This window comes from Hesperophylax consimilis, chromosome 15 (genome assembly GCF_061612785.1).
Source record: "Hesperophylax consimilis isolate HC1 chromosome 15, BYU_Hcon_1.0, whole genome shotgun sequence".
In the NCBI taxonomy this organism is placed as follows: domain Eukaryota; kingdom Metazoa; phylum Arthropoda; class Insecta; order Trichoptera; family Limnephilidae; genus Hesperophylax; species Hesperophylax consimilis.
Window position 1 is genome coordinate 36,258,059 of NC_142850.1, and position 25,797 is coordinate 36,283,855.

Below are 25,797 nucleotides of genomic sequence, written 5' to 3' on the forward strand. Positions count from 1 at the left end.
GATATGATATTATAGCCTTATTGTACCTAAATTCCGTGCAGTCAAATAAATCAGACACAGCGAGTGTTTGAAATGCTCTGTTCTTGTATTGTTACTTTTAAAGTGGATTTGGAAACGAATGGCTCTCGTAGGTATGTGAAATTCAATGAGGTTAATTAAATCGGGGCTGTCTATAATAACAATTACAATTTTGAACATAAATATTTGTGTTATATATTTTTTTTATGTGTCACCTCACAAGAGTGTCCCTGCCTGTGCAGTGTACAGACAGGGGAACTATGTCACCACCCGGTTGGGCGGCGTTGTGAGGCGGAATAAGGTAGGGGCTGTAGGAAGGGATTTGTCAATGCGGGCCTTGAAGAGGCTCGGATTATAGGAGGGAGGAAAAACAGATGCCGGTAGTTCGTTCCACATACGAGCCGACTTACACAAAAACGAGTCGTAAAAACGGCCCGTTCTCATGAAGCCAACGTCAACCGTGAACGGATGTTCAGTTCGTGTCCGTCGAGTTTCGCGCACGTGCACCGGTGCATCAGGAATCAATGCTGCTAGCTCCTTGGAGCAGGCTCCATTGAAATACCTGTAGAACAGACACAGCATGCCTACATTGCGTCTATGCATTAGAGAAGGCAATCGGTCTGTTAACAACGGATTGTCAATCAGACGGATCGCTCTCCTTTGCACAGATTCAAGCAGGTTTATTAAGTATTTTGGGGCACCAGCATTGTAAAAGTATTGCATTGTAAAAGTACCAAATGTGCTTGAATTAAAAAATAAAATATTTGTATATGTTCTGAGGCTGAAGGGAAGGGGAGACGTGAAAGAGGGAGGTTGAGAGGGTTAGTCTCGAAGGTTACCGCGAATTTTCATTGGTTAGACCGTTCATTTGGATATGTAACCTTTTCTTCTTCGTTTTTCCATCATTTGCTTATTGTTTCTATACAGTTCTATAATCCGACTATCTAAATTCCCAACAAATGTGAATAGTAGTATCGTTGCGGTTTAAAATGCCAAACTGCTAAGGTGCCATTAAAGTATTAATGTCTCAAATGTCGAGGATACGAGTGTGTGTTCCTCGCCCGGCCAGAGCAAGGGTAAATGGGAAGTTAATAGAGGCAAACTGGAACGGAAGAAATAACAATTTATGGTTGGTGTAAAACCGTGTTAGAGTAAATGGTGCGGAATATTATAATGATTTATTGTATTGAGTTATTTGTAAAATCTAATGATGGAATAAATTAAACAGAGGTAATCAAATATTAGGCGTAACGTTATGGTATTGCTTTGAGATTAGTAAGGTATTTCGTTAGAGTTGTGAATTAAAATACTTATAGAATTTGTAACTCAATAATTCACCATTTTATTTCTTTTATTCCTTTGACAGAAGAATGATTTATAAAGGTATGTTAAGAAAACTGTTGTCGTCAATTTAAATAATACCTTTCAACTCCTAGGCCCCAGCCGGGCAAATTAATATGCTCAAAAAATTAATTTTATACTAGTAGTTTTGTGAACTGTAGACCTTCGCCCTGATAAATATGTTTCTAATTAAATTTCAAAATTCAAAAAAATATTTACTGCACAAAAATACAGAGTACAAAGGGTATAGCTTATAGGTTACATCCTATTTCTTCCAGCTAACCCAACAAATACACATTATATTACATAACCCAACAATTACATGTTAACAAATGTATGTAAAAAAAAAAAAAAACAGAGGTATTAAAATTTATGTAAGGTATTCATTTAAAGTGTAGTGACATTTGTTTAAAAGATTTTTTTTTAGTTATGATTTAAATTTAACTATGTTGGTTATTTCTTTGATGCTTATTTAATAAATAAAAACCAATTTTTTTAATAAATTAATACCTCCTTAAAAATCATAAGATTTGTAAGGAGGTATTAAAACCCAATATATTTTATGTAAAAAAATAGGGAAATATACAGTTTGATCAAAGAAACCACACTCAATGACAATCCATTTATAAAACTTTTTCCAGGCAGGTATTTAGGTAGGTACTTAGGTACAATATTGAAAAAATCGAATAACTATATAAATAAATTCAAATATAAAATATCTTTTGTACTGAACTATTAAACGGCCACCATCTTGAAACGGAACCGGAACGTACAAACGAAGATCTATAACACTCGTCAATCGGTTAATCTCTTAAGTGAAGTTGAATTACTAATTTTATCGCCAATTAAATAGCAGTAACGTAGTGATGCAGTAATGCTACGTACAAGAGTATGGTGCTGAAGTAAAATTTATTTATTTATTTTAAGGAAAATTAACAGTATTAATTTTATTTTAATTTATAAAGGAGGATGGAAAAGAAACGGACCAATTATAAATTTTCACAGATGTTTGAATTGGTAATCTAATTATTAAGTGAATCCAGACTAAAATATAGAAAGCAGGACTAAGTAACAAATTGAAATTGGGAACAAAAGGTGAAGGTTACAAAGTAGGTACCTATATATTCAAATCTGATTACTAATTACTTTAAAGATTGCTGTCTGTCACCTGGGCGATACTGAAAGTATTTACCATACCGGAACATTGTGTACCCAACATAAAATAGTATTATATATTTATTTATTCGTGAAATCTTCCCACGAACCCTTGACCTTTGTGTCAGGAGACAAGCTTATCGTCCAATGGCTGGAGTTCGTATACCATATAATTTCAAACAAACAAATAATTGTATTAACGGTCTGCACATAATATTATGAGCATCGAAGTACTTCCCTAGTAATGTGTATTTATTGTGAGTATTCCATTACGCATTTAAAGTACATCCCGGACCGTTCTAACTTGAAACAATGCCCTCGGGTAGATGCATATTTTCCAAATGACTATCCGGAGCACATGAGAAGATGGGAGATGGCGTGGAATATGACGGACTATGGAAGTCTAAGAATATAATACTGGGTAGGAATCAATACAGGACATGTTTAACATTTTTCGAGAAGATTTGCTCGATAAAACGCGCTACCAAAGTCTCCGCTAAAAAAATATGAATAAATTAACAGATGGCCCATACCTCCTGGAATGCTATAAGTTATTCGTACCAAACAACTACAGTTATAGACGGCACCATGATTTGCTATGAAAATGCCAATAAATAAATATTTATTTTATTTTTCTACTTTTTTAATGTGTTGTTTATGTTACATGTTCATTGGAAATGGAGAAAAAGTTTGTTGCAAAAAAAAATTGTTTCTTTCATCGTTTATCCTACTAATTTACCATTAATTCCATAACTACGCTGCGCGATGTTCATTGTTCTTTTCTTTTATTTATTTTTTGATCGCTGTAAATCTTTTCAAAATTCACTGATCTGAATTCTTTCTTTTTTTGTGTGATACTACTGACTGCCAGGAGCTACTAGTATTAATACAAATAAGTTTAATAAGTGATTTGGGAATTATTTTGGGAAGTGCTTTGGGAAGTGTTTCGGGAAGTACTTTTTGCAGTGTTTTGGGAAGTGCTTTAGGAAGTTCTTTTTAAAATGCTTTGGGAAGCGCTTTGGGGAGTGTTTCGAGAATTGCTTTAGGAAGTGCATTGTGAAATTCTTTCCAAAGTGCTTTTGGAAATGCTTTGGGAAGTACTTTGCGAAGTGTTTTGGGAAGTGCTTTGTAAAGTGCCATAGGAAGTTTTTTGGGAATTGCTTTGGGAAATGTTTTTTGCAGTTCCATATCAAGATACTGAGTTTCTTCTGCTATCGAATAATGTCACCGTCACAGATGTGCCAACGGAGAACTGATGGATGGACAATGGACAATATTCAGTTAACATAGTTTTCACTTATCCACATTCACCGATTACAAAATTCCTTCGAGTTCATTATTATATTATACATTCATAATAATAATAATACTCGTATGTTAGCACCATGATTTTGCGACATTCCTAACGTTTACATTAGTTAAGAATATTTATACTCGTGGCGAAAATGAAAATCACCCAGGAGAGCAAGACCTGCTCCCTGAAACCCTCTGCATGGAAAAGATTCCATTTCCCATTAGTTTCTATCACACTAATGATCCATTTTGATAGTTCTTGCCATTCGATTTCTCATAAGATATTTACCCGAGCATTTACCCATGGAGAATCGGACCACGGGTATGGTATTAGGTATTATGCAAATGACTTAATAATAGTGGACTTTGCTGAATGATTGTTTGTTGATTTTCGTTGCTTAGATGTTTCATTGCTTTGTTGTTTTGATGTTTCATTGATTTGTTGTTTTGCCATGCGGAAAATTGCTACGGTTTATAAAACTGTTGAGCTAAATATCAATGTTTTTAACTGTGAATAAACGTGAAGAAGGTATTTTAAAGAAACTATTTCAGGAAGGATTCATTTTGTAGGAAGGAGAAAACGCACTTGTTGTCAGGACGTCCGGGAGCCGAGTTTTATTTAATAAGAAAATAATAACATCAAAAACAAAAACCTATAACTCTATCACAAATATGAAAAACTTTTGACTTCAGTAAAATGCTCCAAGAGTTGGTAAATGGGAAAAGTCATACTTTCGTCACACCGTAACTTAATTGTTATTGGGCTTTAAAGTAAATTCTTCAAATGGATGAAAATAATTATTTTATGTAAATATTACTATTATTATTGCTGACTTGCGAAACCATTGAAGGCAAATTATTATCGGTCTATCTATATCATTCCATCTAAAGGCGATTGAATTAAATTATTGTGGAATGGGATTTTCAATTAAAATAATGATTTGCCCTCCTATAACACACCCACTGACGTGATAAATTTATTACACCTTTGTTGCATTAATTGATTGTTTAGAATTAATGGATTTATTCTTATGACCTAGTGAAAGGCTCACATATCTTCTTATGTGCAAAGGTATATAACGAGTTATCAGCTTTATGTTACTCTGAAGTGAGAACTTATGACAGAAGATTTAAAAAATATTACTGTATCGACAAAGTCGGTATACGACAAGTTAAAAAATTAACTATGTTTACTGGGAATATAATATCTTTAACAATTCATTGATTAGTATTACGAAAATAAAATAAAATTTTATTGTTTAAATAATTTTGTTTTCACCAGGTTTAATAATTATTATCAAGATGTTGCAAAACCTATGGTTTCATAAGGATACAAAAACGTACATAAAAAAAATCAAATGTCTTATCTCAAATAGATTGTGCTGAAGTAGACATTTTTGGTGAAATTTATACGGATTCTAAATAAAATTTCTGCAGTAAAGTTACTAAAAAATATATTGCGCTAATTATATTGTGTGTTACTTGTGTCCCTTTTGTCTCTTGCCTCTCTTTGTACAATTTGTCATTTGGGTGAGCATTTACATAATTTTATAATTTTGAATTTGTATTTGTTTTTAAATATTTATTTAGATGTATACAAATGAATAAATCCTATGTCTGAGTAGATTTTTGTAATTGTGTGTGCCTATTTGTGTAATAACTGGATTGTACTGACAAAAGTGAGATCACCAGTAAAAGTCCTTTGCAAATAAAATAGATAAACGTCTTACCTTTCATTAAATTTCAATAATAATCTTAAATAATCACAGTACATACCCCACAGATCATTTAGCCAGTCGTCCTACGGATCGGTAAGTAATCGACATAAACCAAATGCTGCAACCCTGCGCAGAAAAGTTCCCACTGAACTGCGCTGCAGACCGACACCTTACTATAACCAATTTGATTTTCTGAGCAGGGTCTTTGTCGATTGTTTGCTGATCCGTGGGTCGACGGACTAAAATAAATACAAATTAAAAAGCGCTTTTATCAAGGGAGAGAGAGGGATGTTAGAGCAGAGAGAGAGAGAGTGCAAAGGATGGGAGGGGGAAGAAGGCGATTGTTTCGCCTTTCAGTTTGGTAAGAAGTAAGAATATACTATAAAGGTGTAGGTTTACCAACCTTAGTTGACTTCATCACAGCACTTACACAGATGCATAACTTACATACAGCTTGTTTCGTTTAGACTTTAGACCAAAACATTAAATAAATTTATGATTATTTCTCATTTCAGACTTCAAAGCCAAAGCGTGTTGAATGTAAATTTTATTTTGGCAAAATATTGTTTTATTTTATTATCATACTGAAAGTAATTTAAATAGTTTATCTGAATGCGATAATCTTCAGGACTGAATTCGAATGGTTAATGGTAACATATCTATATTAATAGAAATATGCATTTATATTAACTGTTGTATTTATCTTATATTTATTAGTAGTCCTATTAATTATACGAGATAAAAAATAAAATAAACAAGCAGAAAAACCGATACAAATAAATGAATTAATTAATAACAATGCGGACTTAAAATAATGAAAACTAAGATAATTTCAGTGTGTAAATTTTTACTCTCTGTGTTGTGTACATTATAAGTAAAATAAAATTGATTTCCAATGAAGGTAAGCGTGTTTTTTAAGAGAACAATTTTATAACGATACGATTGCATTTAAAAAAATCGTATAAACGAATGTGATCTGATAGTCTTTTGGATATTTTTCCCAGGCGTTTAACCAGTTTAGTAAAAATATAATTAGTACGGTGTTTGTTACCATTAGGTGAGGCACAGTTTATGTGGTGATTAGATAAGGACCGCGATAGATCATGTAAGTCTCGGCTTTACTGGACTGTAAATCATTCGCGAGCCTGCAACTGGACCACTGTAGGTAACAACCGCTCAGGGTTACCAACCAATAAAGAAATCCACGAAAACCACATTTACAAGAGACGACAGGGCTGAGCTTTATATTTTTTGGTCTCGGATACTACACCAAAATTAAACTCCAAAAACCACATTAATTTATCTAATTACTGTACTAAAATCCAGGCCCCAAGAGGATTAACACGCGCGGCATGATCACATAAACGTACATCGCCCAGCGTCACATACACATTACAGCGCCCTTTAAGTAATTTTTCACAAAAACGACGCTATAAAAATTATCCAATTATTATTTTAACACACTCCACCACAATCTCAACGAAACGTTAGCTAAAGAAGGAGGAATCACAAACGGCATAATACCCCAAAAATAAATCAATCGATAAATATTTAATCTTCCGTCACACTCTTCTTACGCATTATTATCTAAAAAAATCGTACTTCCCTTCAATTTAATTACAGTAAGAAAAAAATCAAAAGTACTGGAAATTGAAAATAATATATTTAAATATCAAACAATCCATTAATATTTCAATTTGGAAGGCGGAAATGAGTACCGCCGCCCCGAGAACTCTCTCGACCCATCACTTTGCACCCCAGTGGAAGGGATGGATTCATACGTCCATCACTCCCCCCATATTAACCCCCAGATTCCTACCTGGTCTTGAGAGATTTTATGTCAGTATCATCAATTAGTTGGCAGTACCAACCATCAAATGCATATTTGAAAGTAGGCATTAGTTCTTAAAATATTCAAGATGGCGGCGAACTAGATGTAAAAAAATACCGTATAAATTTGAATAAATTGTTATTTAATCGAATTAATTTATAATTCCGGCAATTTTATATATTTTTCTAATATTCTCCTAAGAAAATATTACTTTGGGATTATTCGTATTCAGAGTATGGCGGAATAGTAAAAAGTTAACATACATATACGGTACTGATGCTAAAATTGTGTTGCCTCCAGAAGAGTTGCTGGAGATTCGCGTGAAACATCTTTGCAGCAAAATCGAAATTTCAAAGAAACTAAATTCTTCGGATGAAGTTACAAAACTATCTATCATCCAAGTTAGTTAACATTAGTTGGTTAATTCGCAAGACTGGATTTTTTTTTACAGTAAGTTGGTAACCCTGGCTTTGTTGGGAACCTAGTCGTCTGTGCTCAGTTCCCAAAGGCCTTAAAATTGTACTGTTTTATAACCGGATCTCGCTCATTTCCAACACAAGAACCATCCATTATAATATGTACAAGTAGGTATATGCCACGACAAGAATAACGGATTTCAGAAAAAGCTACATTACAAATTATAAAACTAATAACACGAAAAACATTTTATTTACTTGCATGAATTTATTTACGTGTGCATTATGAAAAATGAAGCACTCAAAAAGAAGAAGAAATCATATAGATATTTGTGGAAAGTTCGAGACACTATCTAGGTTACAAACCAAATCTTCAGATCTTAGGAATCATAAAAAAAGATAGCTGCCAAAAATATGGTAAAAATTATGATGCAAATTCTGAAATTTGAAATATGAAATCGACAAAAATAACATAAAATAATTAGGTCCCTTTGGTCGAGTGGTTAAATACATTGTTGCGCTAGAGCAGAGGTCCGGATTTCGATTCCTAGTTGAGACCGTTATCATTTTAATTTCCTGTGTCTTGTTCTGTGTCATGTATCGTTTAGATTTATTAATATTATCATCTTCTTCAACGAAGTATGTGAGTCAAATATGATTTAAGATTTTCACGGCCAAAAGTATTTTTGTTTTAAGTTTTAATTTTCGATCACATGAGCTCAGTCCTGATGAAGAAAGGGTTCTTTCGAAATCGTTTTTTTTTTATCTGCATACAGGAGATCCTGAAGATAAATATTCCCTCAGGGCCTATGCCATCTCTGGGGATGCTGTGTGGGGGTCTTTTTGAGGAGAGGACGGAGTGAACATGGGTCATAAAGATACCCATGTTGTGGGAGGGAGGAAACACAGAGGCCTGCAATTCATTCCACAGCCGAGCTGTTGAACTCAAGAACGAATCGTAGAAGCGACCCGTTCTCATGTGACAAATGTCAACCTTGTTGTTTTCCAATTATGCACCGGGGCCGAAGGGATCAATGACGCTAGTCCAGGATGACGATGGGTCCAACAACCAATTTAGTTATCCAAATAGAAGCATTTTTGTTATTTACATAATCAACTGGTGGTCTAGCCCAGTGAAATATATAACTTTATGTATAATATCAGATCGATAGGCATCAATATCAATAATTTTATACCCATTTCCCTTGCACCGCCGCGCTATGGGCAGCCAGACCGATATTGATAACGCAACAAATAATAAACCGACATTTGCCGGCAACACTGGCGCATATCTCCATGAATTGACATTCCTAAACGTCAGACGGTACGTAAAAGTTAAAAATACTAATAAATTAATCCCAAACCGCGCCATCTGACGAATCGATTAATTTTGAATAATTAATAAGGAACATTTTTTATTATTAAACACGGTACTTTCGATTGTGTGTATTTATTTTAAATTAAGTTTTTAATTTAATTTACAAAATATTATCATTGTGTCAAGAATTCAGACAAACGACAAAATACATTTATTTATTTTTCGGAATAACTTTATTGAGTAAAACCTCAAATTGTAATATTTAAATATTGAAGACAATATTAGTGATTTCCAAACGAAAATCTGAAACAGAAAAATCAGAAAAGGATACGGTCACATCTAAGACTCGATCCTGGGTTCGTATTTTTAAAAAATACATTTAATTTTTTTCTCTATTTGAGATGACCATTTATTTTGTATAATTTTCTAATCTTGACAAGTTAAGACAAAGTTCGTGATTTTTATGTGCTTTTTCCATTTTAGAGAAAACGTAATTAACTAAACAACTAGATTTACTAACATAATATCCAGTGATTTTTCACGAGTTTACAACACTCGTTTTAACTCAATTGAATATTGGACATTTTTAATTGGTGATTTCGATTTATGACATCTTTGAATGTGATTAGTTTTACTAAACATTAAGAAAAAAGTTATCTTAGTTTCACAAAAACAAAACATTTATAAATGATTCTAACTAATTTAAATCCAAATAACAAAGAAGTGACACATTGGTTCATTATATCCAAAGACGTAAAGCTTAGCACCACAAACTGATGTTTTTTTTATCAATGAGGATAATCGATGAAAGACGTTATAAAAGTTGGTTTTTATGGCTGAAGTTTTATGTAGTGAAGAGCAAAGGACACCTCCGTTACAGCCAGGTTTTAATGACATAGGTTCATTTAATTTATAATGTATTTGATAAGATATTGTTCCATCTCCCGAGAAGCACCTCATTAACGCTGTTACCCATATTTTACCATAAAATAATAAATGCTTCAACTGCTTTTCCAGATATTCTTGTACCAATAAATTAATGTCTGTTCGTTGAACCATGTTTCGTTACAGTCGTAGTACATACTTACCTGCTGATAATTATTTTATTTCATCCACAGAAATGAGAGACAAGAAGTACAAGTTTGATTACGACAAAACAACTTTAATACAATTCGATTTGAAAATTTTTCTCGTATTTCAATTCTTACACTTTAATGGTGGAACGAAAATTTTTTTTTGTTGAAATTAAAGAACTTTTTTTCGTAAATTGTGAGATGACTGAAAATACACAGGGTGACATAGATAAACCAAAGATCACAGCTCACTGAGAGAAGTGTTTTATTATTGACAAGTGTGTGGACTGCATACTTTCCAAATCAGTCTCTCAGAAGCTGGGCGAACTGTGCAGGGCCCGCAGATACTTTAATAGTATACAATGGCTGAACTTGTACAATTCGCATGTGTGCGCTACTGATCAATTTGGCAGCCACTTCTGGTCTGGGCCCCCAAAATACTCGTATTTGAAGAAAACCCTTGAATTTTTTCAGAAACGTGCGATCCGATTGATAATTTTCCGATTTGCAATCTATAGAGCACAGCTGTCAGTTGAGAATGCTATTTTTGTTCTATCGGTATTCTATCGGTAATGGAAGATATTCCGACGTTAACTAGCGTCATTGATCCCTTCAGAATTAGTGCATATTCGGGAAACAGGCCAACATTTGAACACGCTTAACAATTGTCACATGAAAACTGGTGGTTTCTACGACCCGTTCTTGAGTTCTTCAGCTCGGCTGTGGAATGATTTGCATTTTTCTAAATGAATACTAAATTTGATGTGTTTTTGTTCCCAGGTTCGACACCAATAAATCAACGAAGGGCGCCAGCAAGTTGAGAAGGGACCTCATCAACGCGGAGATCGCCAATCTGCGCGACCTGCTTCCCCTGCCGCCCTCCACGCGCCAGCGACTCTCCCAGCTGCAGCTCATGGCGCTCATATGCGTCTACGTCAGGAAGGCCAACTACTTCCAGCAAGGTAGGTTTCCGTCATCTTGTACTAGCTAGCTGTTGTCTTGGTGTAGCCACTGATAGAGGTGGGTCTTCAATGATTAAATATTATAACTTGAGGTTTTACTCATTGAGTTTTTCCACTATAAGGACAAAAATATGTCTGTGATATAAGTGATTCTTAATAAAGTGAATAGTCATATTCACGTTCAGAATGCTTAATGGTTCATTCACTTCCCCGGCAAGAAAGAGGTCCTGAGTTTAGTTCCTAGATACGACTATATCTTTTGAAGTGAAACTTCTTTAGGCGCGTAATGAATTTTCGGGGACGGAGTAAAACCGAGTCAGGATCGACACGAAAATGCGGGTACCCCCACCACCGCTCACCGTTCACTGTCCCTCTCTCACCATATGCGCTTGTTGAGGTGGGGGAGCCGCTCACGAACGTTCTCTCCCGACACGGGACAACAATCGATGCAGTTTTTGCACGATTCATTAAGGATTTAAGTGCTCATGTATATATCTCGCACTTTAGTTACCATAACCCAATTATCACGACATTAGGAAATGATATTCATGAAATTGACAATGAAAATGGCACATGATTGGTAAATTGTCATTGTAATTTCTTTGTAATTTTTAATTGTAATATTGTTATTTATGTAATATTGTATACTTGTGAATAAATTGAAAATTTTTGGAACTATACATTAATCGAACGTCATTCATCTATAAGAAAATATTAGAAAAAGCAAATCCATGCTTCGTCGTTGAATTATTTAACCTCTAATTTTCAAACTAACCTAAGAGAGAAAATAGAGATGATGAAATGAAAATAGAGAGAGAGGAATACTAGAAGTTTCACTTCTGTCTTGCGTAGGCTTGACACACCCACTTTTTTTTCTCTCTTTTCTGGTTCTTATCTTTCCTTTGAGAGTCGTTAATGTTTTACTATAGTTTTTTATTTTTTATAAGAAAGACAAACGTTCTCGGGTTAATAATCTGACAATATTTGAAAATCTCCTACTACCACCACAGTAAGTGGAAAAAAAGCGGAAAATGCTGCTTGTTATGTAACGGAGGACATAGCCAGACGAGGAAATGAAAACACCAGGCATGGGTGGGCCGCAAACGCGATGTCCACTCAGCCACCGAGCGGCTTGAATATTTTTATGTGATTAAATATACATACCTTAATATATATACCTTATTTTACTTGACGTTTTTATCGGATTTTTTTCTGAACCAGCGACTCTGAAAATTGCTACAAATAATTATACCCTAAGTCATGCGATTTTTCGGTTCCCAGGGATAATCAGTCAATCATGTCAATGATATTGGAAAGAGTAAATAAAATAGTCTCGCATAGCGCATTATTAACTCGAATCTGTGATTAAGGAGTTGAGCATTCTGAAGCGTTTTGTGATTAGCTCCTTCAACTAATGCGCAATGGCACTAAAAGCAGTCATTAAATATAATTTCACAGCGCGATTTTTATGCTCTAACCAATCAATCTTTCAATTTCTTCCGCCTCTTAATTTACATTTCGTAAGTTGTCCACATTTTACTTGTAAGTTTGTGGTCAGCGTAAACACACAGGAAGCAATAAATCGAATTATACATGTTTACACAGTCGATGTTTGCACATACGAATTATTATAATTATAATTTATATAGGTGCCTTTTTGTATACAAGAATAATGCTACACCTGATTTATTTTATTATCATTCTAAGCAAATATTAACGCCTTGTTGGAGTAGTAATTATTATACAAAATCGATAATTTTCTTAGATCGGCGCTGTGAGTGTTGATGAATGTTTTACGTACTGGAAGAAATTCACATTTTATTAAAAGAATCAAATATACCTAATTGCATGATGATTAGAGCTTGATAGATATCATGTTGTAGTAATACGGGTATCGGTTGAGATCCTTGAGGAATTTTGGAATCTTAATTTTATTCCCGAAATGAAATATTCAACATAATATGGAGAAAAAGCACCATTTAGACATCCTATCTTATCTAAATAAATTATATCATTTTGTATTCTCTCAGTTTTGTCCTGGTTTCGGTGTCATAACATTATATCCGAATATTTATATCTTACTTGCTTTCATTATCTAATTATTTCTATTTTCCTCATGTTTTTGTAATCTCGTAAGCATAGTTGGGAGTATTCGATCTGGTCATCACATCAACGAATTTTAATAAACAGATATGTTTTATTGTTTTTACAATTGAAAATAGCTTTCTACTCTAACCTGTGGTTACCCCTTCAAGTTTAAAACCTTTGCGTGACGTGTCTTGTGATATATCATCGTCAAAGGGGGCTACAGTTGGAAGGAGCGGCGAGTTCCCATCGGTTTTGCGAATTCCGCGCGTACATACTAAACACTCGCATTATTCAAATAAGGGCTACCCAAAAGGAACAAGTATGTGTGGGAAATACCAGACAACCTGTAAACCTGTGATGGGAATGAAATGTTTTACGGATTAAAGATTCTATTCGAGTTTGGTCTGTCTACATTTTTGTTTTTGTTTTTGGCGTGACTCGCAAAATGCTATCGACATTATAATTTTTCTGATAAAATATAGATGCTATCCCTTAACATACATTTCGAATGTATATGTTACAAAATAAATTAATATTTATTGCGTGATAAAATTTGCAATGAAAATTTGTATGATCGAAAGTAGAAATACCAGGGGAAAAATAATGGGAAAGGCGTAAAACATTGTCTAAAATTTGGTTCCAAATTGTTAATTTTAGCATCAATTCTTTGTTCCTGTTCACTAAAGTAACTGTAATGTAGTTCTAAGGAATTAGAGCTTTGACCCAGGATATAGGATCAAAATTAAGATGCACTTAAAATGCAAATAATATAATTTCTTATTATATTTATCAATCTGTGCTCAAGGGGGAAGGCTCTCGACTAGCAATCCGAAGGATGCGGGTTCGATTCCTGGCATGCGCAAGTTAATTTTATTTGATGAATTATTGTGTTATTTCACCATTTATTCATTTAAAATAATACAGGGCTTTCCAATAAGAGGTGTTATTTTGATATTCAATCGTAAAATATCAATGGTTTTGTTGCTTGTGTGGCACGAAGCGCCGTCTTGTTGAAAGTAAACGTTGTCCAGATCAATACCATCCAATTCCGGCCATAAAAAATCATTAATCATCTCTCGATAGCGCAATCCATTCACCGTAACTGTTGCTCCGGACTCATTTTCGAAAAAGTAAGGTCTAATGACTCTGCCGGACCATAAACCGCAATAACTCTTGGGTTTTCCAAGCCCCAGATGCGACAATTTTGCTTGTTGACGAAGCCACCGAGATGGAAATGGGCCTCATCACTCAAGAAGATTTACATTTGATTCACTCAAGTGAATTTTAATAATTTCAATGCGTCGTTGAAGAGTGTATTGTTCCATTTTTATCAATGGCGTAGTTTTTGCATGTCAAATGTCAAAAAATGACAGCTTCAAAAGTAACATCTACCGAAATAACGGGCTATTCAAAATAACACCTCTTATTGGAAAACCATGTGCATAGTATACTTGCGGCGCGTTCCAGAGAGGATGATACTCTCACTATTGTACTAGTGTAAGACCACCATTCAGAATTGAAACGTTGTTAGAAATGGCTCTAGCCCACCTTCCTCTTACCTATATCCTTCCCTTCCCCACACTTTCAGCCTCACAACATACCACAAAGGGGATGCCATAGTCTCAGAGCGTGCAGGCAGTTGGGATTCTTGCGCGGTATTCACACAAAACATAATTTTAAAAATATCACATGATCAATGATTATAAACGCCTATTATAATAAATACATAATATAATTATTCTCAGTCATTATTGTCAGAATAAATAGGTTTATTGTGAAATCAAAAGCTCTAAAACAATAAGTGTCTCAATATTGCAAGTACCACTGACGTTTTTGTTGATATCACTTTGAAGATTGCATTTACTGATTGCGAAATAATTGAAGAACAATGGGCTGTCAAGGGTTTATTTATGACATTTAGATTGTTCACCCATAGCCGCCCACAAATGGTTCATAGATCCGTGCAAATAAAGCAACTAATAATGTCCCCATTAGATGTGTATCACAAAATAATAACATTATTTTACCTCAAAACACGTTCATTAATCATGGATCTATTGGGCAATGGGAACGGTTATGCTAAGTGGTTTGGGCTCTTTGGTAAGCTTTGCAGGGCAATGAAGGTGTACTTCTGATAACATCATCACTTTATACTCTTACGACTCCGCAATGAAGAGTTACAGCCTTCTCGGGTGATACCCAATCTTGTTTCTACCAGAACTTGCCGCTATGGAGGTAGGTTCTATATTCTATTTCTGAACAATTATCATCCGCGTTGTTGTTATTTCATATACAGCGCCCTTGAGGTTTTTTTTTGCACAAAAACGGCGCTATAAAAGTCATCCAAGTATTATTATTACTATACTGTGTATAAAATTTAAGCAAATAGTTTGACAAACCTTGCTTATTGCAAGACTTAACAATATTAATGTGCATTTTGCAGTCGCCGTACTGCAAAAAATGAATCATAAATTGCGAAGTGATTTGTTTTGCGGGTATTATGCCGTGTTGCGCTACCTCCTTCTTCAGCCAACGTTTCGGGCAGCATTGCAGTGTCCACCATCAGGGCAGACTTTACACATCTGTCCTTGGCTGAAGAAAGAGGTAGCGCAACACGGCATAATACCCCAAAAACAAATCCCTATAATACTTTTGGCCGTGAAAATCTCAAATCAAACCATAAATGCGAATGTCATTAGTTATAAGTCTTAGATGTGTGTAAGTCACTAATTATACGTCTCAGTAGTTAATTGTTAGCTATAAGTTTTAGTTGTAAGTCATTAGTTATAACTCTTATTATTATGAAATTCAAACATGAATAGTAAAAGTTCGACACCCACATCAAAAGCTGAACACTGGAGATAATTGATACAATTATTATTTTTTCTTTATGTTTATGCTTTAGTGATACAATTATTGCTTAGTTAATCTGCTGACAAACTGCTCTGAATAATGAATACTGAGCAGGCGGATGAGGTTGTGTATTTAGGAAGTATGTTTACGGAAGATGGAAAAGCTGATAAGGATATTAAAAGAAGGGTAAATACAGGTAACTCCATTGATGGAAAACTGAACGCGGTTGGCGCTAACCAAAAACTGTCCAAAGAAGAGAAGCTAGGAGTCCACAATGTGGTGCTGGTACCTGCCCTGATGTATAGAAGTGAGGCATGGAGTTGGAGGAGGAAGGATGCAAGTAGACTGAATGCTGTAGAAATGAGAAGATGTATGAATGTGAATGAGGCAAGGCCAAGTCCGAGTAGTGTGGCGGTCTGTCCGCTTTCTAATAATTAAAAAAAATGTATATCATTAGATCAAAAAAACTGTTTTCTTTTGAAGTAGGTACCGGCAGAACAAACAGCATTCATTTAGGAAAGAAATGCGTAATTTTAACAGAATTTAATTTTTTTTATTCAAACTAGTGCAAGCATTATTTAAACCATTTAAACCAGTGCAAGCATTATTTAAACCATTTAAACCAGTGCAAGCATTATTTTAACCATTTAAACCAGTGCAAGCATTATTTAAACCATTCAAACCAGTGCAAGCATTATTTAAACCATTTAAACCAGTGCAAGCATTATTCAAACCATTTAAACCAGCGCAAGCATTATTTAAACCATTTAAACCAGTGCAAGCATTATTTAAACCATTCAAACCAGTGCAAGCATTATTTAAACCAGAGGTTCCCAAACTTTTTTGTGTCGTAGACACCTTGCCATGTTTTTCTGATTTTGGTAGACCCCCTACTTACCTGATATTGATTTTTTGTAAATTTCTAACTGTAGTGAAGTTTAGTGTTAAAAACTTAAAGTAAAAACACATGTTCAGTTTAATACATTTATTAATTGAATTTAAATTAAAACTACTCAAAATAAAATTTTGTATCTGTTATATAAAATAAACGTAGAATAAAATAAACTAAGCAATAAGTAAATGTTTTTAGTGGGAAGGATGAACCTGATGCTTTAATAATAAATTATCAACATTTGGCGTCAATTTTGTAAGGTTTAATCTTAAGTCTCCTCGGCTAATGATGTCCAGTCTGTTTCTTTTTTTCGTTAGGAGATTGGTAACAGCGCTGAACCCCTTTTCCACTAGGTATGACGATGGAAAGGAAATAATACGGGATAAGTAACGGGTACGTTTTTTTTGTAGCCAGAAGTGCTGATATCCGTGCTTAAACTGAACCTTAAGTTCTTCTTTTGTACTTATTTCAGTCAGTTCCTCTTGTTTTATGACATTCGTTTCTTCTAGGTCACCATATGGGTTAATTATCCACGGTGGTATTACCATAGTCAAAACATCCTCAAACCTAGTTTCAAAATCTGAATAGAGGGCATTTAAATGTTGAACGTAGGTTGAAACTTCGTCTTCCTGGCAGTTTGTCTGTGACAAATTGGGGAACTGGGAAAATTCGCCCCGTCCAATATTTTGCTTCATTAGTTTAACTCTAGCAAGAAACGCTAATAAGATGGACTTTGTTTTAATCAAATTTAGACTGTCGCCTTGTAACTGCAAATTAACCATATTAAATTTTGTAAACAAATCTGTTAAATAGACGATGTCTGTTTTCCACTTCATTAAATTGTCTTTTAAAATTTTATCTTTAGTATCCAGAAATTCTAAAATAGTCTCAAAAAGTGCACAAAAATCTTGTCAAACATAAGCCTTTCGACAGCCAGCGTACTTCAGTGTGAAGGAGTAATTGATGAAAGTGTTCGTCATTTTCTTCACAAAACTGCGCAAATAACCGCGTATTCAACGCGTTGCTTCGGATTCGGTTTACTGCATCAATGACTAATTGAAGAGATTCATGTAATCTAACACTCAAATTTTTAGCAACTAAATGTTTTCGATGGATGACACAATGTATTGCTAACACCCCTGGCACATTTTGTTTTAAATAGCTTATAAATCCACGATAATGTCCAACCATGGCAGGTGCTCCATATGTAACATTATATTTGATAAAGAGATTGCTTTTTCAATGAAGTAATCCTTCAAAACATGAAATATTGATTCACCTTTAGTGTCGGTTAAGTGTAAGTAAATAGGTACTATCAGTGTGTGTTGAGATCCACTATCGTGGACCCCCATTTTCATTTCATGGACCCCCATTTTTTTTTTTTCGCTGACGTAGACCCCTTGCAGGTTGTCATAGACCCCTGGGGGGTCGATATAGACCACTTTGGGAATCACTGATTTAAACCATTTAAACCAGTGCAAGCATTATTTAAACCATTCAAACCAGTGCAAGCATTATTTAAACCATTCAAACCAGTGCAAGCATTATTTAAACCATTCAAACCAGTGCAAGCATTATTGAAACCATTCAAACCAGTGCAAGCATTATTGAAACCATTCAAACCAGTGCAAGCATTATTTAAACCATTCAAACCAGTGCAAGCATTATTGAAACCATTTAAACCAGTGCAAGCATTATTGAAACCATTCAAACCAGTGCAAGCAATTTCCATTTATGAAGTGTTGTTTCGGGCCATGTCAAGAGTCAGAATACTAGAAGAGTATGTATGAGACGATGTATGAATGTGAATGAGGCAAGAAGTGTGCCTATCCCCGTTACGTTAGTTAGTTAAGTATTTATTTAAACCCTTTAAACCAGTGCAAGCAATTTCCATTTATTAAGTATTGTTTTATTTAGATCTTTGTGATTTTTTTACGGTTTCAACCAAAAATGTATCTTTCTCAATGGTGAAATATAAACGCCTTGGTTCTTTTTAATCCTTAGTTTGTCTTGTTCGCCTGAATATTTTTATCGTTTACCTGTTGAACAACGTTTCCTAACTGAAGTTTACAACAAGTGATTTGATCTTGATTATACACCGTTGTCACTGTGCATCTAATGATCACAAACCGCTGAATCTTTTGATTATCTTTAATAATATGTATTATATTAATTCGGTATTACTGCTTTGAGTCAGTGGCTCTCAAGGCTCGGTGTAGAAGGGGCCGTCCCGCGAGGAATGATGGCCCGGGGCCGCCGGGGGCCCGCTGCCCTAACTACTTATTTACCCGCAACACCGGTAGCCGTAGCCGGTAGCCAGTTCCCAGGCTGATCAAATCTGGCCAGAGGTTTGCAATTGGTCTGTAATTGGACACTAGAAAAAATGAATAAATTATTTATTTGAGTATCTATACCCTGTATGTAATATGCGCGAGTCGGTAGCTAAAATACAAATTATGACGTACTCTATTCAATGAAGTGCCGTGGTTGCCTCCAGGAGGTCTAGCACGGACGATCGATAAACTTCTGTCAATACGATATTGATGAAATCCGTCATCTATTGTCAGTTGTCGATATTTGCGAACACGGTCAGAATATAATTCCGGAAGTCAATTGACAAAAGCCGCTACTTTTAGTACGGCCTCCAAGGTGTCAGATAAGCTGTCAATATGCACAAATTCTTGGATAACGTCGCTTTTATGCAAAATAATTGGCTTATTAATTAATGGGAGTGAACTCACTAAGCTCTTAGAACTGAAAGAAATCGTAAACACGATTCATAGAATTTATTAATTCACTAAGACGCGATTAATTGATTCCGTTCCAGCTTAGCAAAACAAAAGTTGTAAGTTATGACTATGAGTGTTATGACTAATTATTTAACCTCATGAAGTAATTAACTCCCTTTTCAGTATCAAAACGTACTCGCGGACTGCCATTATCTGACTGGATTTGTCGAGAAGTTTGGAATATAGTTTACTAAGTATAAATCTACGCAAAAACATAATACTGGTGTCAAAATGCCGTGATTTCTTTCCAACACAGAAAATCGTAAAACTTTTATTTAAAGCTCATATAAAAGTGTAATTTGATTTGTGAATTCCACTCAAGAGCTCAGGACATTGAAAAGTCCTGTCGTGATCCGCGTTCCACTGGCACGAAGTCCAAAGCCCTTATGATCCCTTCTCTGAGATAGAGGGGAAATTGCTACCAACTTAGCACAAATTGCTCGCCCCGAGCCTCGGACCGCTTAGGCGACTGACAATCGTGTCCAGCCGAAATGGGGAACTAAAATCATGGATATTTGAGTTTTTCTCATTTTTTGAAGCCATCATTCCTAGCGATGCTGTATCTCAAAATAACGCCCGTCGGTCATGTTTTTGGTTGGTTAACTGAATTATCAAATTAAGGAGTTTTCAGACCAGTTTCAGGTTGATTCATATAGCCGGCGGTGATTTTGGCACCTTCACCTTTTCGGCATTCTTAATGCTTTGAAATCTGTTTTGTAAATGACCATGTATTTACGGAATTCTTAATGATTTGAAATCTGTTTTGTAAATGACCATGTATTTACGGAATTTTTAATGATTTGAAATCTGTTTTGTAAATGACTATGTATTTACGGAATTCTTAACGATTTGAAATCTGTTTTGTAAATGACCGTGTATTTACGGAATTCTTAATGCTTTGAAATCTGTTTTGTAAATGACTACGTATTTACGCTTCTGAGCTTTCAATGATAATGTACTTATATGATTTAAATGACTCTTCTAGTGAGATTTCTCTTAGATTATTTGAGTTGATTTCGCAGATCATACTTTTATTAACGAGTCTTGTTCATTTGTAAAGTTTTTTTTTAGTTGGTCAACTAATAATTGTATGTTTAGAAAATATAAAGCCAGTTTCACAAAAAAAGAGAATATTGAAAATTTCTCACACATCTTTGTCACAACTATAGCAATGTTGCGAATCATTGCTTTAATTGTGACCAAGTTATTAAAGCAATGTCGTAAATAGCTTAGTCACAATTAAAGCAATGTTACGAATCATTTTTTTCAACGTTGGATGCTATAAATTGTTACTTAGTGGTTGAAATCACTGTTATAAGTCCACGTTGAAACAAATGCTTTGATGAGGTACCTACTGTTTATAAGACTAGGCACCTTTCCGATGCAGAAAAACAGAATGACTTTCAATAAATCTCTGGGCGAGTGCTTTTTTTCAGCTTGATCAAACAATGCATAAAATCCTTCCGTTAATTGATTTAATTACCCGCCTGAGCTAATCGATTGTTAAATATACAATGCAACTAATTCAGGCAGCGATTGTTACAAGATCTGATTATAATAATTAGATCTGCGCGGCTCAGATCGCCCGCGGATTATATCCTGATATTAAATTGAAGTTGTAAACAGGATCCAATATCTGCACACTGTACAGCTGTTGAAAGGTTTAATTGTATTAATTATACTGTCAATTGATTAATGGGTCCTAGTATCATTAAGGCGTCGCGTCGCCTTCACAAAGTAACCGATATTACCGTGGTAAAGCACAGGTCTAGATTGAGACAATATGGTTTATGTTTCGTCTTGCTATGCGGTGCATTTGTAAATTATAGACTTCTGATGAACTTCATATCGTGAGCCTAACAGTAACGGAAGACTGTTGGAAGACTAAACTGTGGTTATTGTTAATTTTCCAAAGACACCTGAACTTTTAGCTTTGTTACCCAGCTTTATCCTAGAATCGACAATTTAATTTTCAAGAAATTCTGAGGCATCAGTTTTCTCAAACAGCTCAGCTGAAACCTGCGTTTCGGATCATATTCGGCTTTACTCTGTCGCATGTGCACGCGTATAGAATAACTATTTTAAATGGAGCTTATTATTATGAAATTTGTTTTAAAATTCGAAGATTTAAAATTTGTAATTTAAAAATATTATTTATTTTTGTTAAAGTTTATCGTTTAGTAATATTCGTTATTTTATTGCTATTTCAAACCATAAAGACTATTAAAGACTGGACTGATTTGTTTACTTTAGTCAGTGGTTCTAAGATCGTTTGTAATTTTTTAATTCCTTTAAATATTGCATACAGCTTGAAGAACTGTTAGATAAAAACAAACTAAAAACGCTACTAGTAAACCACTTTTCTCCTTTATTATTCATATATTTTATTTTATTGAACATTTTATTTAACACTAACTACTCGTATAATAAACTCTCGCATTTTTATCAATGAGAAAAGAAATTTCGGGGTAAAGAGGATAATTTTTTACTTTCTTAAATAAGTTTCAGATTTGGACAAAACTAGAACAAAAGCCGAAATTCGGTTCCGGTTTTTTACTATTTATTTCTTCTCACGCCTTCACCCGCTAACTAACCCCTTCACAACAGCCCCATCCTCAGCCTGCCTATTACCATGGTATCTTAGACAGCCCTGATTTACTCAGCCTAATTATCTTCAATAAATTAAGTAGAACTACTCCGTCAAAAATTATTTTTATTAAATTGATTTTGCAACAAGAATATCAGGACTGGGTCATGAAGATACTCGCTTTTACCCAGAATGCATGCAGTTAGCAATACATTCACAGATATACTAGATGTGTTCAACTGCACCAGATATGGTTACAAGAAGGCTATAATAATGTTTCTTAATAATAATTAGTATTTTAATAATCTTCTGCATGGGTCTTATAATATAATTTAATTGAATTTTACTTCGAACTTTACTTAACTAACGATTACGCCGTTTCCCCGAAGAAGTAGACTCGGTAAAACAAGTAAACAACTCGGTCTTGGCAGACACTTCTCGCTTCATCCGCATTCATAATTTCTGTTCCATTAAATTATTATATACATCATATGTTTGTAAAAGCCAACAATGACGAATAATATAAATACATAATTAATAAAATCACCCCAAACGGGCGATAAGACGAAAACAAAATCAAAAGAGAGGTGAGCTCTTACGAGATGCCACGTACAAGAAAAACATTATTTTATGATGGAAGAAAATAAAAATGGTAAATGCAAACTTATAATCAATAAAATAATTAATTAAGTGTATCTGTATTTGAGATTTGAATTCATGAATAAACATTGAAATAAAATAATGCAACGGAATTTGAAGATAAAATCAGTCACAAAGGTGGTCCAGTCTGTGAGTTCTCCAGCGAATGCCTCCCCTTGCGAGTATCTCGGGCATGCACAAATAAGTACTCCAATAAAGTGCCGAGATAAATTTTCCCACTGATCTGATTGATAATTGATAAGATAAGATCGTTAAATATTTATGTCCCGAGAAACACACGGATATGAAACATTAACAATCACTCGACACGATCCAAATTAATTAAACCATTAATGCTGACAAAACTATACGATTCATTTGCATAATACATTCTTTCTTAAATCATTAATCTCAATATTTTTACTGGCGATCAAATAATGTCAGTTCAAAAATAAAAGGCAGCGTTCAAATTAAGCAACCAAACACCGTTCTGTGTGTGAATATTTAAGAGCTAAATTTACAAGAGATTTGACAGTTAAAACGTAATAAAGGATTTATTGAGTTAACCTGAATAAAACCAATATTTCTGTGAACAGTAGACCTTGCCACAAAAAGACAGTTTTTAAAACAGCCACCATCTTAAACCGGAAAATGAACGTGCAAACAAATTAAAAGACAGATGAAATGGAAAACAGTCGAGTTAAACAGGACTTCGCTTCGCTGAATCAATTATTTACCTGAAATGAGACCTTGTGCTCTACAAAAAAGTCTACTTATACGTTTAACGTTGTAACTAACTAAATAACCATAGCGCCGTTTCCCCGCAGGGGTAGGCAGGTACGGTTTATATTTACACTTGCAGTATCGGCGAATATAAATGCCGATTGAATGATGATAATACGACAGAATTGTTTGACGAATGCCTTCAATCAAGAAATTTAAAAAGCTCTCAACTCTGTTTTATTGATCCACATATCCTAACGGACTAAATTTAATCTTTTAATCCAGATGTCCAGTTGGAATGCTGTGTTCGTTAGATCGATATCTCGATAGAAGGGGTGACTGACGAAGTAGTTTTTATTAAGATGTACATTGTACAAGTAAGTGTTTCTCAATTATTGAATATTTCACTTTTCTGTTCATTTCCCAAGAATGCATAATGTTTTATGCGCCATATTCTCACCAGCAGTGCACTATCTGGCCGACCTATAATCAATATGCAGCCATAATAACACGGCCGCTGTTGCGGGGTGAAAAAACAATAAAGTCTTGCTCCCAAGGCCTTAGGCCAGCAAGGGGCATCTGCGTCCTTGCGCTTTATAATTTTATGTACATTTTATACATCACCACAAAAGCTGCTGCTCAAGTATCTATACCCCACAAAGCATTTTGATGGATTAGAATTTTACTTTAATCGTCTTTATTTTATTTTATTACGGATATTTTTCTGATCATTTTAAATATATAATAACGTTAAAAATAATAATAACGTTATGCGTACCAAATTGTAAAACGAGACTTCCATAGTTATGTTATGAAATACATTAATATTTATTTTACATATTTTTCCTCTTTTTTACAAGATAGCTACTTGGAGAAATCAAATAGGATAGATTAAATATTTTAAAATATATAAGTACAACATCAGGTAAGAACATATTTTTGTAAAAAAAACGGCGATTGACTCTTTCCCCTGGCATTCCAAGGGTTTACCAGACAAATGTCCAACGTCCAAAGACAGTCTGTAGTATGTGCCGAAAATGATTGTACAGTTTGTATCCAAAATTATTGTCCAGTTTGTTCAGTAAATTGTCCATCAGTTACGCTCGTATTGTCAAGGGAGTTTATCGGCCAGTCGTGGACGCGTGCCCGACGCTCCGGTGTCGAATCCAAACCGGTTTCTCAACCGGGCGCCCATAAAGTGGTAATTTACCTGCGAGATTACGATCGAAATATTGTTACTCTAAGTGAGTGAGACCACTTCAAATTGATATCGAATTATTCAAATGTATTCTGATCAGTTCATTCATTTCAATAAAAAAGTGTTTTATTAATATTTTATAATTCAATCGGAATCATTGGTTTGTTGGACACATACGTGGGAAGTGTGAACAAGGTAGTGATAGAGAACTTTATGGGTTTTTTAAATTGTTGTTATTTATACTCTTTTATGTAAAATAAATTTGTGATTTTATTACCTTTTTTTGGTTTGATTCCGCATAATAGTGTCCACAAATCTTCCCAGAGTCAGTGGAACTATGTTATCCACTATTTTGGAAATGTTTTTAGAATTTGTTTGACCCGTCAATGACTGAGTTGGCATCACGTCTGGGTCCCACTCAGGCGGCGTGAGTCTTAATTCCTCGGCTGGCTAGGTACTCCAACACTTATCTATTAAATAATTAATGCCTAGTACCTACTTTTGCGGTAAATTCCAGAGGGGTAGAGGTTGTCAGTATTGACCTAGTGAAAGACAAACATTCACAATCGAAAAGTTACTTGGAATGGCTTTAGTCGTGTTTGGTGTCCATATATGAATAGCCAGTTCCTTCCTCTTACCCATCTCCCAAGTAAATATTAAATAGACAAGGCGAAACTCTGTTATTATCTCATCGTTATTATGCTGTAACAAATAAAACCGTATCACAAGTAGGAATTTAATGTCTCACGCATGGCAATAATTCAGCAATGAGAGAGGATAATTAATAACTCACGTGATGAAAAATCACGATGTCATTATATAAAGACATAATAAAAAGATAACCTGTGTTATCTTCCATTTGGCTATTTCCTTTTCCGTAAACTACAATAAATAACCCATAGC

At 34.6% G+C, this 25,797-nt stretch overlaps 1 protein-coding gene across 1 annotated transcript in view; it reads left to right on the forward strand.

The window, feature by feature from the left end:
* The window catches only part of LOC149417704 (PAS domain-containing protein cky-1-like), a 207,912-nt gene that overhangs the window by 50,209 nt on the left and 131,906 nt on the right, over positions 1 to 25,797 (forward strand). Inside the window, exon 2 of the mRNA XM_089640144.1 lies at positions 10,944 to 11,125. Coding sequence (XP_089496270.1) covers positions 10,944 to 11,125 — 182 coding nt within the window. The remainder of the gene's footprint in view (positions 1 to 10,943; positions 11,126 to 25,797) is intronic.